Genomic DNA, 16407 nt, shown 5'->3' on the forward strand with positions numbered 1-16407 from the left:
CAAAACATGGGGAAATGGGGGTTACACCCAAAATAAAAAAGAATCATTAAAAAATTAAAAATACAAATGCAACATTTTAAAAATAAAGTCTTTTTTCGGTAAATTAGTTTTGGTAAAAAACGCCTCGAATAAAAAGTGTTTGGTAAAATCACAGAGCCCTGTCAACTGATACAGTAAAAGGTACAAGATCTGAATCTTACAGCTGGGTGCACCTTACTGGACATTAATCTATCACTTAACTAATCGCAGGCACAGCTCTTTCCATGGCAGAGGACCATAGTGGAGAGATGTGGGGGACTGAACACAGTACAACATTGAGAAATGTAATCAACAAGTGAATATGTGTTTTTTTAAATGTGTACCTGGCCACGGTGGTCATGGTTCTGATTATCATACAGGGTGCAGGAGAGATGTCCCCTTAGAATGAATGCTGTCTACACAGTGATTAAAATGTAATAAACTTATTTTTCAAATAAAAGTACAGTGGAGTAAAAAACTGTCAGTATTAGTATAGCAAGTGAAAAGACTATTACGGCATGGGACTAGGCCTGGCCATAGAAAACATGGGCGGTGGAGGAGTAGTTTGAGCATAGTCACAATGGTAATACTAGGTCATTATAACATATTAGTGTTCCCCATTTATTGTAGTTAACACTTAAAAAATATAAATATAGCACAGATGTCTGTCAATCACTAACTTGACCAGTTTTATTAGCCAATAATCCATTGGCTTTACTGTTTGCAGATGGAAAAACAAAATCAACAGAATAAATCTGCCTCGACCATCTTTGTAGGCTCATTTAAAGAAGTAATTAATGAAGGCAAGATTTAAACTCTGATCCCTGGCTGCTTACTTTTAGAGGCAAGCATTCAAATCACTTAATTACCATTGCTATAAATAAAAAGTCCTTAGAAGTGTACAGAAGATTAAACGTAGCCTGATGCAGCATAGCATGTCACCATGAGCTTTGCCTCATCTTGGCTAAATGTGGCATGAACTTTTAGTTCTCTGACAAAGGCATTATGGGACGTATAGCCATAAATCATTCAAATGCAAGAAATACAAATATTCCACATGGACGTTAGCGCACATCTGAAAAAAAGCAGTGCGTTTTTTTTTATTCTAGCAACAAGTGCAACACTATAGAGTGGCAGAAAGGGCATTTGGGCTGCGGAAGAGCAACTATGTGTCCCTAGGATGGACCATCCAAAACACCAAAGCACACAGACATGTGCCCTGGACTACTGCGTAACTAGACTAAGTGCTCCCAAAAATAAATTAAATGCACAATTAATTATAGTTATGTATTAGTCTTTGAAGATTAGCACTAAACTACAATACAAATGGCATGGTGTCTGCGCAAGCATACATAAGGGCACGCAGAGGAAGCATTTTACCATGCGCTCGGACAAAACCATGCACATGGGCATCGTAGTTGGACTCTAGTACCTGCAACAAAGCCAGGAAATTAGTCCCTTCTCCGCAGGGCGGGGGGGAAGACACCCCCTCTGGTACTAGGGAGGTGAGCCTGCTCTGCGATAACCTCCCTAAGGGGGAGGGCAAGTGGGATACCACTGGGGTGAACCCCAAACCCCTTTTGGGACAAGGATTGCCCAAAACAGGGTTTTATTCCACCTCCCTTTACTCCAAATTCCCAAATGTTTGTTAGTTATATGGTGGTTAAACAGGACAATCATGTAAAGGGTCCTTTAAAGCGGATGGCTTGGTTTCTGATCTGTATGTGTTAACACCCTCTTGTGAAGGCCGGGTCCCATGTAATCACCCCTTCTATTCCAAGGAGGGACATAAAGACATTTGGACGCCAATAGAGGAGGAGAGAATCAGCCAGAGAGCGATAACGCCAGCTTGAGCAGCTGCGCAGATGAGAGAGCCTCTCACTCGCAGGAGAAACAGAGCGGAAGAGCCATGCAGGCAGCGTCGTGGGCGGCGACTGTAAGGGAGGCATGGTATCAAACAGTAAGATAGACACAAGTGATCACAGTTCAAGGGTGTTTATTGAACTTCAATTGGGTTTGAAAAACGCCCATCTAATCCTAAATCTAAAAATGGGAGCAAGCTAGGACCATCAAATAATAATGCAGTTCCAGTAGAGTCTTGTCAAAATAAAAGGGCCTATACTAATATATCTATTGCAAATCCTTACTTCTAAATACAAATAGTGTGGGAAACAATTTTATGCAAAAGAAAAGTGTTCACGAAATGAAAAGTCAGGATATTTGAGCCGTTTGCTTCCCTTCCCTGTGTTTTAAGCATGGGACAAGCCGGCATATGCGAGCTTGGCACACGCTCTGGCTTTTCTAGTACGAGGATGCAGTTCAAAACCTCAGCATCAGGGCCTTCTGTGCCAAAGTCTCTTTGCCATTCAAAGTCTCTTATTTCAGAGGGCCTGATGCGACACAACAAACATTAAAGTTCCTTTCTTCTCACAATTTCACATGCACAACTTCTCAGGTGATTTACTGTTCAGCCTGGGTTCCCCTTCGCCGGGTTCAGACCCACTTCAACACAAGAATCTTCAATTGGTTCTCATTTTCCAAACTTTCTTCACTTCCTCAAAATCAAAGACGTTTGACTGTGCACAGGATTTTGCTCGACCCGTTGCAGAACCACTTCGATTCACAATTCTTTGTTCTCTTCTTAATATAATCCCTTGTAACTTTCACTCCTGTCACTTCTCAGATGAATACCTTCCAGCACTCGCCATGTAATGTTGCTGCCTGCAACATTGGCTTCAACACAAACAAGTCTTGTATCGGTCTCCCCAACTCACTGCCTGTGTTGATTTTACTGACGGTGCTTTTTTCTAGGATGCCAAGGATGGGACCACAGTGGCTGCTGCTTCTCCCCACCGTGATTGGCGCGGGAGGGACCCGGGTATCTCAGACACAAGGCAGGATTCTTCAGCCTGGTGTCCTGATCTTACGCTTTCTAATCTCAAGGAACGGTTCCTTGTCAGAAAGGTCAAGGGAATTGCCCTATTTGCGAGTCCCTCCCGTTTTGCCGTCTTCTCTCGTTCAGCTCCTGTCGCGAAACTGCTGTTTCCTCGTGTGTTTTGCCTCACTCAGAGTGTGCTCTCGTGCTCTGCCTTTTTTCCGTGACGGGAAGCTTAATGGAAGTCAGGTGTGTGTGATGGTCAGTAATTGCCGGACCTCGCCTGATTTCTCCCATAGTTTGTTTTCTCCCATAGTGGGCTGTTCACTTGTGAAAGTGTTTGTGTTGTAAAGGGGAGGGGGAGAGTAGAATGGTAGCATTCCTAAGTATCCTAGCTGGTAGGATGGGGTAAAGGTGTTACAGTGAAGAGGATACAGCGTCTCACCATCCGTTGTCCCACTCCCACTCCCTGAAGACCCCTCTCCAGGGTGATCCTCCCACACTGGCCCGCCCCCAGAAACTGAATTCAAAAGCGATGGCCGTGTCCTGGCCACCTACCGGACAGATGCCTGGGGACTAGTGGGTGAGACACCTTCTGGTTTTTCACACGACACAAAGCAGCCTGAGGAAAGCTGGCACTTTAACCAAGGCGGAGAGCCAGACGTGCTCGGAGCTTCAGAGGAAAGAAGCAAAATACCGGAGACCAAATACCGAGGTCCTACTGGTCTGATGCCGAAATCCCAGAAAGGAAGAAGAGACGCAAGATACCAGCCTGCACAGATGATAGCCAGGTAAAGAACACAGGTACAGGCTGGCCAGAGTGTCCACCTACCCTAATTAACCCAAGCAGCTGGAAGACAAGTACACAGTATCCTAAAAGGAGTGGGTTGGGAGCGGTGAGGCCACAACCTAAGCCCACACTGGCTGAGCATATGCCTACCCCACATGAAGGGGAATGAACTAAGAAGCCAAGTTGGGTTGAACAGACCTGTAGCCAATGCAGGGCACAGAGTTAGCCTACCTCACGAGGGGGGAAAAGAACCAAGAATCAAAAGCGCCATTGAGCAGACTAAAAGCCCACACTGTACTAAGAATTTGCCTAAACCACAAAAAGGGAAAACAATTGGGAAGCAAACAGGGCTGAGCAGGCCAGTAACCCACGCTGGGCTAAGAATCTGAATACCCCAGGATGGGTTGATGGAAGCAACGACCAAAGCAGGGCTAAACAGGCACATAGCCCACAAGGGTGTGCTAAAAGAAATAACCCATCTGGGATAGAGGGAGAATTTTGTTTTTGGGAAAACCGACCAACCAAGGTCATGAGAACTGGTTAATTGCCACAAGAAGATTACATCCCGAGAGACTTGATAAATTAGTAACTGTTACAACTGCTTGACTAGGCCGCTGTTTTGGCCAAAAAGAAAATGGAAACGTTTTTCTTTGTGTGAACTACTATAACAGGCCAAGCCCTAGAAAAGACTTGGAGAACTCTTTGGTGTGGGTCACCAGCCATCACTACAATAGCCAAGGGGGAGTAAATCCTAGCCTGAACTAAGGCTTATGTAGTTCTTTTTCATTTCACAGTTGTAGGGCAGAGGTTAGGACAGTGTAGGTTTGGACAGACAGTTTCTTTGTAAGACATCCTGACAAGCACCTGTTTGTTTTGCAGAGTAGGGAAGTCATTTTAGAAGTAGGGTTTAACAAAAGCATCTTTCTTGGAGTAACAATATCCTGTTCAAACAGGTCCTTTTGTTCATCTCCTATGTCTGAACTACCATACATCACAACCCAGGCTGACCTACCACACACCACAACCCAGAGTGTGGAAAGTTAGTTACTTTCATTCTGAGCCTATGACAATGGGTATAAAAAGACACACATGTTTCAGAGCCTGCTTGCTGAGAAAAAGTGACTCGTATCACATCAAAACTATATAACCAATGTTACAAATGTTGATGGTGAGTACTGTGGACAAATACACTACTATGACAAGCAAAATAAGTTATTAAAAAAACATTCATGTCATTGATCGGAAGTAGACTTTTTGATCTTTAATTCACAGTTCAGTCTCAGTGCTAGTGATTTCTTTAACAAAACAGTAAAGTTCAGTAAACTTCCTAGTTATGCACAAGTACCACTGGAGATAAAGTCTCATTAAGACAATTCAAGTGTTGTGTACCTTCCAAGCATTAAGTTTGTACAATTGGCTTATACAATTAACACATTTATTAACAAACCTTAACATCTTAAAACTCATGCAAGCACCAGATTAGGACATGGTCAGTCCCAGTTTATCTTTACATTCCAGTGTCAAAATGTTGGTTAATATAAAAATGGGATTAACATTTTTCTCGATTTAGGGTAGTCTTCAAATTTGTCCAGGTACCACCTAAAAAGAACAGAAACAAACATTAGTATGTAGGTCTCATTAAAACGAAACCCTGTATGCACAAAGTCCCCTTTGGTAACCCAGAGGCATACAATTTTATGCATTTCTATGAAAATATCAAGGGTTTATTAAATAGTGGAGTCATTTTACTGTCCCTCTTTCACTGTGTACCCTGAAGAGATTGAATATTGCATTTGAATGTATTGGCTAGAGGCGACCTATTGATTGTATTTTTTTCCTCTCAGCATGCATCTCCCAGTATGTAGGTTATTCTGTCATGGAAAAACAAAATATTTGGCAGTAAGCAACAAGATAGATTGGTCCATGCCAAATGCATCATATTTCCACCATGCATTCAGCATTATCCGATCCTTATTCCCAGATCGTGTACTTTATTGAGTCCATACACGTTACCAGCGACGCGCTGCACCCAATGCGCATTCCTGCCGAGACGCACTTTAAGTAAAGCACCGCCGACCATTTCTTCATATGGGTGCCCGGCTTTCTCTGCATATAGTGCGCCATTAGACACTAATCCAGCAATGTCTCTCGTTCCGCACATGCGCGTGAGAACAGCATCTCATCCGCGACGCATGCGCGCGCACACGTCCCTATACAGCTCCGGCATTATAGCCTCACTCCCGACAGAACAGTGCTGCATCACCATACGCTCCGTTCCTGGAACCTGCCTTCCGTGACAGACAGTAAGTACCTGTCTTTCTTCGCCCCTGCCCTTCCCATAGGGCTCATACTTAATCCAGGTTAGGCTCTTCTTAACTGTCCTGACAGGGCTCGTTCCCATCTCTCTTTGTTTTCTACTCCTCCCAGATCCATTTCAAGCACGACTTTACCAGCGTGCCGACAACCGAGGAAGATGATGACTTATTCTCCTTCCCCCTTTTTCACTTCACTGAAGCAGACTGAGGTATTTAACCATTGATTCACTCACTTGTCTTTACCAGCCTGTTGTCATACATAATCTGTAACCACCTTTGATATTTGAGGTCACAATTCTGATTGTGCACTATTACCCCTTTTTTCACGTGTTCTAGCGACACCATTCGCCTGCTGTGTGATGATCCTACCACAGCTTCTTTTCTAACATGGGTCCCACACTCTCCCATTCCAAAACTACAAGCTGGAATAGCGACCATATCTGTCGCCATTATTATTAAGGTCAGTACCAGAATGGAATTGTGCTCTCTTAGCTAAATAGCCTTGAACTCAGCATTTTTAGTCTGTGTGTAGTTTACTGTGTTACTCAAAATATGTTAAGTTACTCACAATGGTTTTTATGATGAGTTGCTTACGGTTCCCTCTGCTTTTTGCAGGGGTTTAAGTGCCCTGATCCCAGAAGAAGGCTCTTTCACATTATATGCCAAAACGTCCAAGAACCCCAGCGCAACCATGCAGGTGCCCTTTGGGTTCTTCCCCCTGCTTAGGGTTTGATTCAATGTCCGGACGTCGACTTTTTAAGGTCACCCTCTAGCCTGGCTGAAAAATGAAAATTGACTTTTGGTGCAAAGTATACCTCGTGAAGGTTACACCACCCACCTAGGTGAAATACATTGAATAGATTTTCATCTATGAAAAGACACTAGAATATTTCTCCATTTGGAACGTCCACATGTCAAAGCCATACAAAGTAATGCATTTGGTTTTGGTTAGGAACTCCATGTTCACCTGTGTAAATAACAAATGCTGCTGTAATTGCAATTGACATCTGTATGGTTTTCAAATTTCATGAGAAGTTGCAAAGGCATGAAGCAATGCCTAGCCTATGTTGAGTCTTGATATGAAGATTAGCATGAAGTAAATGTCCGATGTTCATTAGCCCTACTTTATATATCATTTGTAAAATGTTTAAATCCAGGAGATGATATATACTGCACTCTGTGATTTTTAGGTTGTGCGCTTTTCACATATGTTATCAAGTGCATATATTTTAAAACATGAATATATTTCAAAAAAATGGGTCAGACATTAGTAATAAACTGAACACCATTATTCTTTTTTGAGTTTTCCACTGTATTTACTGCACACAGTGAGGCATTGCTTATCAACTTATGATATGCTGACAGGCAGCCTTACAAGAAATAATTGCATTAGAATAAAGTGCAATAGATTTGAAATTACATAGGTAGGACCCCCGTTCTTGTTTATGGCCATGCCAAATGGAAACAGAACGAAACGGCAATAAGCGCGAGGAGTCAGGAATGAAACTAAGACTCAAGTTGACAACGTTTTTCGTTAAAGACTTTATTGAAAATATCGTTAAAGACTTTTATTGAAAATAAAAAGGGGTTAGGAAAATGCATCTCTGACCATGATCTAAGAGGAACTTCCCTACCTGAACCAAAACTAAGGATCTGTGTCAGAATGTCCAAAATAAAAACTGTCTCAGGTCCAAAGTTCTATTCTGACCCTCACACTAAAACTAAGCTCTAAGGTGAAACAGGAAATGTCTTTAACCTTGGAAGTTTGGGAAAAGCGTTCCCAAAAGAAGAGTACATGGCTCATGCACAAAGGTTCTGCAAGGATATAGATCCTTGCTCCGGAGGATTGTTCCCTTCCCCTGGATTCCTCTTGGTTCTCTGAAGTTTCACATTAAACAGTTCCTTGTGCCTTTCTTGGCCCACAACAATATTGACGCACAAACTTGTCTTGACTTTGCAATTATATCTCGCTTGACACCTGGTTCATACAATCCTTTCCCAGTCCACTTGAGACGGTTGCCTGGTATACTCTCCTCCTGCCAGGGCTTCTTGTATACACATGGGCTCTCTGCTCTCTTCCATAGCAATGCACACTTTGTCTGAAAATATGCCCTCCTTTTTTCCTATGTTCTGACAATTTACATCTATCTGCTTGTAAGTGTTTAATTTGCAATATATTTCCCTTTTAATGTTAAGTTAATTCTTTCTTTCTCTCACACTTGTTTGTTGTTCATTCACTTGCATTCGGCATGACCGCCAACACGCCACGGGGTCCCCAATGCCTCTGGGAAGACTTACAGGTTTTCTTTGGCGTTCCCGTGTTCTCCTGCCGTCAGCCGGAGTAGCTCCTTCTGTCAGCTTCCTTCTTGCAACCACTTCTGCCTGGTTTCTTCGGGTCTCGCAGCTTCCACTTGCAGCATCTACTTCACTCCAGGCTCTGGTAAGTAAAGGCTGCTCTTGGTTACCTGCTAATGCCCAGGAGTCCCTCACTGGCTCGTGGCATTCCTGCAACGTGCCCTTCTCACGCAGCAGCCTTCTTCGCTGGTGAGCCGGCTGGCTCCACCACACATTAATCGTTCTTTGGTAACCCAGACCTCACAGAGAGACGCCGCTTTCTCCCGCCAGCAGCAGACATGGACATCCTGCTTCACTTGCCTTTTAAACTTCCTGGGCAGCGGTGTGTATGAGCAAACACTAGAATGCTCACTGTGCTTGTGGCTTTCCTCCTTCTGCATTGCTCGATTCCTCTTCTTTGTCCCAGTAGTTTGGTCATTCTGGGACATGAAGTACAGGTTTTGGGACTGGTTCAGAATACTTGAATAGACATTTCCAGTAGTCTTACATGGTGAATGATTCTTGGATGAATGGTAGGTGGAACGGGAAAGGGTGATCTCCCTATTCTTCATGAGTGAAAGAGTTGGCATAGAACAATAGGCCATAAGGGTATTAGATACCGGAGGGTTATTTTCAAGAGAACCTGGAGGGATACCATGTCTCACCTGATGAAGCCATGACAACTCCCTGGAGGTTACCACCCCCCCCCCTCCAGGAGATCCTACCTCACATAGCCGCACCCCAGGATCAGGTAGCAGTCGCCGTCCACTGACCACAATGGAGGAAGTCACTGCTGGGAAATCAGTGATGAATCCATCGGATTCATCACAGATGGTACACCGTTTCCTCGAGTCGTCCTACTCACCCAAACATATACAAATCCACAACAACCCAGTCCCTACAATGATTTCAGCTTCAGAGCCAGAGGTCTAGCTGAAAGAAAATAAAAACATTTTAAAAAACCATTAAAAAAAAAAAAACGTCATGGTTGGCCATCTAAGAACACACGCGGATCAGTTTCCACGCCTTTATTCTGGTCTTAACACGGAAGGGTTGGACGATGGCCTATGGAATGGGAACTAACTCAGTAAAGGAGATTCTAAGCAAAACAATGGCAAGGAGGAAGGATAAAGCAAGTTCTGTGGAAGGCCATATCCAGAAAGAGCCATTTTGGTGAGATATTTACTGGAAGCCCTTCACATATGCAGTAAAAAGAAGGCCATCATTCCACTGCAAACGAAGCAAGCAAGGTTCAAGACAGATCAGGAAGTAAGATCCTAAGCAAGGGTACGGGCCACTAAGCACAAGATTACAGAGGACTGGAGGTGAAGAATGGACGGAAATACAGACTGGTAAGAAGTAAGATACCAACTAAAACTCTGCAATGGAATAACAAGGACTGAACTAGAGGCAGTTAACAGGGAAACTAGGAACTAAAATTGATTGGAATCTAGGAAACTATGGCCAGATATCCCGGAACTGCTGGTAGGGGACAAGGGAACTGTGGGCAAAATGCTGAAGGCAAAGAACAGAGGGACTATGCAGGCAACAGAGATGCAGCTCACTACAAAGCAGGCACAGGGCGGCAGGCAGAGAGGAGAGGGTTTCAGTTTTAGCAAAGTTCTCTCCATAGTTTGCCATGGGACCCCCAGACTGTTTGCTTTTGTTTTTTAGAATGCCCTGACTTTTTACAAGGAAGTAAAGCTTCCAGCTTAACTCCCTGATCTTTTGCTCATGTTATGGGGAAACTGATCAGTCCTTCAGACTATCAGTACAGGGAAACTATGTTTCCCTTTTGACTTTTGGAGTTTTGTAACTTTTTATCCTTGCTCTCAGCATTTACATTGCAGTGCAATAGGGATACTTTTGTATCTCCTTAGTCTCCTACACTTGGAATTTTTGGTTAACGCATATAGTTACTAAATGTGGCTAGTGCCTTAAAATTGCCAAGCCACGAGATTTGCGCTTGTTGTTTGGCCTTGTTCCTGCCTTGCCAGGTCAGGAAATTCCATATGAGGTCATGCACCTTCTCTGGAAAGCCCCAGCTTCTGTGGACTAGTGATGTCTATGTTTCTCAGGAAGGGAGTGGGACTGTCTGGTCCCACTCCACCTACGTGGCCCCTTAAAGTCTGGGTGTGGGACATGAGTGAAACCCACAGTTGTCCCTGGTGGGACCACTGCTGGCTATTTGAATGGTGCAGATCCTTATCATTGGTGCGCTTGGACTTGCTTCCAGCCACAATGATTTTTGATACAAGAGGACTCCTGCAGCCATTCCTACAGATCATTGCTGGAGCTAAGAATCCTGTGTAGAAAAACAGCCAACTGAAGTTCTGAAGAAGACCCCTAAGGAGGCCCAGCATCCCTGCCTTCATTAAGCTTCCTTGACTTGTATGCAAATAAACGTAAGGGGAATTGCTCTATCCTTTGTACCTCAAACTCACCCGGTTTACTTTTCTCTTAGCTCCGGTAATGGCCGATAGGATGGCTCCAGATGTTGGGAGGACATTTCAGGAAGTTTGTGTAGCATGCTGTGTTTTCATCTTCCTGTTCCTGCTTTGAGATGTTCAAAGTATTTCCAAGCGCTAAAGAAGAGAAAGCAGCCCCTCTTTCGGGCAATGGCTGTTCTGTGGTCACAAACCTGTCTCTTATGGAGCCTCCATTACAGGGTTCTCCTTACAAACATTTATGCATGAAAACCTTTTTTTTTTTTTTTTTTTATTTAAAAAAGGTATTTCTTTGTTACAGTTGGATGATTAAATAAATATAATACATAATACTTGTACTGTGTGTCTTTAATAGCATTTAAGCCTCGACTCACAATAACGAGGGAGATTAGTCGTTTACCAAAATTGGTCCTTTCTAAGCCTCAAACATTTTCTCAGTCCTACTGGATGCCTGTCGCACCTGCAGCTGCTCTTCTAGCTCCTCGAGTTTACTTCAGGTTCTTGCAATCGCCTCCTGGCCTCTACCTGCTCCTCTGCTCACACATGTCTCACTATTCTTCTACTGGCTCTGCCTTTCATATGTCCTGCCTTCCTCTTTCCATAACCCTTGCAATGATTGGCTACCTGTTGTAATCCTCTGAGACTTTGCATTGGTCATGTGGGAAAATGTTTCCGTCTCCTGCCATCACACATTGCCCAGAAACCATCAAATGGCTGGTAGCTATTGTGATGAATCCTACGAGTCCTCACAAAGACCCCACCTAAAGTCTCCTCCCAGGTGGCCAGGAGAAGTCAGCCGCTATCGGATTCTGACCCTGAGGGTGGTATTAGCTGGGGGATTACCTTGGAGGAGAAGATCCGAGGGAACAGGAGGACTCCATTAAGAGAGACGCAGTATTGGTCTTCCTCAGAGGAGGACGTATTATTGTTACCAGAATCTGTAATGGCCTGCTGCCAGAAGAAGCCTCTTTCCCAAAGCTAATTGTATTGATGGTGGTGCAAAGTATAACAACCAGTCATATGCTGGGACTAAAAATCCCCCCTCTACAAAATCATGCCAATGCATAAAAGTGAAAACTATGACCAACAGAAGAAGGTTAAAAGTGTATCTTTAAATATTGACAGCTTAGATTCTCAAAACTCTAAAAATCCTTCAAAGCAAAATCCTCTATTAGATCCTCATAACAATCATTTAGAAAAGGTAATACAGATTAAAGATGAATTGTGTAAACTTATTCACAGTAATAAGAGTGAGATTGGGGACTTCAAGGCCCATAATGCTAAAGGTACTAGGACGAAGAGGGATGAAGAGGCCCTAGACTGCAAGTGGCAGGCTAATAAGGTTAACGACCCAAACCTGAGGGAGACTGGGAGGCTTAAAGGCCCACTCAGGTGCAGGCCAGAGAGAAGAGCAGCAGCGAGAGGGAGTGGGTGCAGTGATTCCACATTGCAGTTGAAGGAGAGTGGAGACGCCGGAACCGCCCTTGTTTGCAGTACAGATATCGGTTCTGAGAGGGTCTTTTCCTTCAGAGACCTCGCAGGAAGCATTATTGGTAAAATCTTTCCCCCTGAAGATCGTGGCTGCAGAGGTTGAGCAGCAGGAAGTGTATTGTGACTCAAGAGTGCTCCATAACTGCCCAAATCAGTTCTTGATGTTTCAAAGTCAATTTAAAAAAGGTTTGTTACCCAAATTCCAATAATAGCAAATCTCTTCTTCTTAGTAAATATCCACTTTCCACTCCCACCAAATGGCACCAATGGTAATCCCAGCGACGATGCTTTGGGCCTCATTATGACCCGGGCAGTAAGTACCGGTCATTACCGGCATGGAGCAACTACTGTGTCCGTGCTGGCAATAGACCGCTAAATGCGGCTTATTACGAGTATGCGGGCACAAGCTTTGCGCCATGACGGTAATGACCCCACCGCCAGGCCGTAAAAGTGCGAAAAATCTCCCTTTCCGGCATCGTACCTAGTGCAAATAGCTCCACCAGCATCCAAGCCATCGGCATTAGCGGTCACCTCCATTAGCGCAAACCGCTATTAGCGGTCACCGCTAATAAGCGGACCCAGAAGTAGCGTCATCGCACAGGAACGGGAAAGAGCACAGCGGCCATCTTTAAAAACACAATCCATTGCCATCCACCACAACCAGGAGCCATCTGACCCCCAGAACTCTACCACACCTCCAACACTACCTGCTGCATCTCACCATGGCGAAGGCTGTTAAAAAAAACCACAGATCGCCTGCGCAAGGAGCGCTTCTCCCGAGAGGAGTTGACCATGCTGGCGGAGACGCTGCAGGAACATGCAGATGTTGTGTTCTCCTCCGACATGTCCCGGCCTGCAGTCCAGCGCAAGAAACGGATATGGGCGGAGGTTGCCCAGAAAGTAAGTGCCGTTGGCACCACACCCCCGCACCCACAAAGATGTACGTAAGCGCTGGGACGATCTGAGTTTACGCGTCCGGAGCATCCTCTCCGCCAACCGCAACCTGGGGATGGCAACAAGCGGAGGTGCGGACTCCCCCCATCAAGTTGCAACCATGGGAGGAGATCTGCGCCAGCACAAAAGTGACAGAGGCAATTGAGGGAGTGGCGGACATGGAGCGAGGAGCCCCGTCATGAAACAATGCTAATACCAACACGATGATGTCCACCTGAACTGACAGTGCAATGATGTAGAGCAGGGTCCACCAGACACATATGCACAAGACTGCCTGCAGGCAGTGCACAGCATCATCTTGTCCACATGCATAATGCACCCCATATGTGTTACAACCCAGACGCTTTCCTGCATCACCCACCCAAAAGCCAAGCAACCTGTATGTCACTCACCCAATGTCAATCAACTACCATTCCATATGAATGCAGCCACCCAAATGCATGCCTGTAGACCCATCACTAACCCTCTACCTCTATTGGTCCCCCACAGGCACGCATTCAGACAGTGGTGACAAGGACACTAGGAAGGATGATTCCACGCCACAAAAGACGACCAGGGGCAAGGAGGGAGAACACTGCCCCTCGACTTCAAGGGGTACAGGCCAACCTGCACCACTGCAGAAGGGCAAGATAACCCCAGAGGCCACAGCACCAATGTGCACTACGGCCCCCACAACAGCACCCACACCAGCCACCAGCACCCAGGAGCCAGTGGCAGAAGGCACAGCATCGGCTGCCAGCAGCACAGTGTGGGAGACAGCTGCTACAGCAGCAGTTTCGGATGATGAGGCAGATGTTCAGGCGCATGGCGCAACTACTGGCACAGCCCCCATGCATTTACCACAACTCTTCCCATGCAGCATGCAAGGGCTGTCTCCTGGGGATTCATGGCCCGGCAGTTTTAGCCCCACGCCAACTGTGCATGATGAGGAAACACTGTTCGAAACTCCTCACACATCCACCACTGTTCCAACCACCCAAGAGGGGAATCAGGGCTATTCAGAAGCGCCAGGAGGAGCTGACAGGGCTGTTGACGCAGCATATCCAGGAATGTGGCAGGACAAGGGATGACATTAGGGAATGTGCTGCATCCCTGAACACAGCAATCGAGACCACCTCGAAGGACATTTGCGCCGAATTGGAGTTGAGGGGGCGGGGGGAGAGGGTGTGTGGGGGAGTTGAGGGGGGGAGAGGGTGTGTGGGGGAGTTGAGGTGGGAGGGGGGAGAGGGTGTGTGGGGTGGAGGGCTTGTGCACTTTGTTATATTTCTTTAATGTACCTGTTGGGAAATCATAATTCACATGTGCGAACATTGCTTATTGTGTACGTGTGCTTTATTGGTGAGCAGTCTACAGTGTCCATGTCCCTGATACACCCAGTGCCCTGAGTGCCACCTCCATGTCACACTCCCCGTCCATGTGTGCTAGAAACATTGGTTGATCAGAGTCGACGCATGGCACGTCCCTCGTGTGTATCTCTGCCTCCCTGAAGTGCAGCCCCATCTCCACCCTCCTCACCCTCATCGTCAAGTGGTTGCAGTTCAACGTCAGGGGGCAGAGGCACATTCCGACTGATGCACATATTGTGTAGCATGACACATGCCATGACGATCTTGGCCACCTTCTCATGGCCGTACAGGAGTACCCCACCAGACCTGCTGAGGCAGAGAAATCGTGCCTTCAAGAGGCCAAATGTCTGCTCAATCACCACACGGGTATGTGTAAGTGAACGATTGTAGTCCTCCTCGTGCCTGTTCTGCGGGTTTCCGGACTGGGGTAAGGAGCCACCTCTTCAAGGGATAGCCTGCATCACCTGCATGTGGGCAACAATGTGTATGTGTAAGTCATCACATCATATGGGATCGGTATCAATGACACCATAGCATGCATTGATTTACTGTTCGCTACCACATATCCATACATGAATACAGACACGATGTGACTGCTATGTGTGTATTCCTCCTATGGACAGGTGTGCGTGCCATCCTCTAGTGGGCGCAGGAGGGTCCTATTCCTTGTGAGTGATCATGCACTGTGTTAGTCCACGCCGGTGCTGGTTGTTCCCATGATCTGGCTGATGTGCAGTCATTTCTATGCTTTCATCCTGTCACTGTTGATGGCAGCCTCATGATGCTCTCACTATGCACGACAGATGGCGACATGCAGTTTTGGTGGACCTCTGTGTTAGTGTAGTGGTGTTTTAATGTATTTGGCCCTCATGTGACTCCTTTGTACGCAGTAATGGAGGACTGTCCTTTCTGTTGATGGTATTTGGTGCTGTGCATTGGCCATACTAATTGCTTGTAGCTGCATTGTGTTGCGGGGTATACGGTCTAATTATGTACAGTGCACATGTTGATGGCTATGGGATGGTTGCATCACTGCATCATTTTCATGGTAGGGCAGCTTACGTCTTGCATTTTGGGGTCAGGTGTCAGGTTCAGTCTGGCCTGCTTTGGGTTACGAGCATGGTCCATTCTCCCAGACACTCTCAGCCAGGTGAAGTATGCATCTCCCCCCCACATCTCAGCCAGGTGAAGTATGCATCTCTCCCCCAATCACCTACCCACATCGCAGTTCCATGAGCCTAACATGCAACTCACCGAGAAGCCAGGATCTGTGCCCCTCATGTCGCGTGGTATCGTGGAGTTCCGCAGGACCATTGAATCATGGGTTGATCCGGGGAATTGGGCACAACAATGTGTGATTATTTTGTTTGAGTCACATACCATTTGTACATTGATGGAGTGGTATAGTTTACGGTTGCCGCACACTACCTCCATGGCATGTGGGGCCACCAATTCCACATGGGTGCAGTCGATGGCGCCAATGCAACCAGGGATGCCAGCAAGTGAATGGAAGCCAACTTTGGTGTTGGAGATCTCCTGGGCTGTCCGTGGTAGGTAAATGTGGTTGCCTGTGTGCTTCAAGAGGGCATCAAGCACTTGGTTCAGAGTACGTGAGAATAATGGTTGTGATATGCCATGCATGTGCCCCACTGTGTGCTGGTAGGTGCCTGTGGCCAGGAAGTGGAGCACAGACGCTACCTTCAGTAGGGGTGGGATGGCGGTGCGAATTTCAATCAGGCTGACAATGTCGTCAAGTATCATGTCCACAATGGTGGTGAAGGTGTCCCGGTCCAGACGGTACAGGGTGTGGATCTGCTCTGGGGTTAGGTTGAATGGA

The 16407-nt window shown here is 45.9% G+C and overlaps 1 protein-coding gene across 2 annotated transcripts in view; it reads right to left on the reverse strand.

Moving 5' to 3' along the window:
* Positions 1-4929: 4929 nt before the first annotated feature.
* The window catches only part of SRD5A1 (steroid 5 alpha-reductase 1), a 320043-nt gene continuing 308565 nt past the window's right edge, over positions 4930-16407 (reverse strand). For both annotated transcript variants that reach the window (XM_069613721.1, XM_069613722.1), the window contains exon 5: positions 4930-5282. In XM_069613721.1, the coding sequence (XP_069469822.1) occupies positions 5216-5282 (67 nt within the window). In that variant the 3' untranslated portion in view covers positions 4930-5215. The remainder of the gene's footprint in view (positions 5283-16407) is intronic.

This window comes from Ambystoma mexicanum, chromosome 5p (genome assembly GCF_040938575.1).
Source record: "Ambystoma mexicanum isolate Mex_15411 chromosome 5p, UKY_AmexF1_1, whole genome shotgun sequence".
NCBI lineage: Eukaryota > Metazoa > Chordata > Amphibia > Caudata > Ambystomatidae > Ambystoma > Ambystoma mexicanum.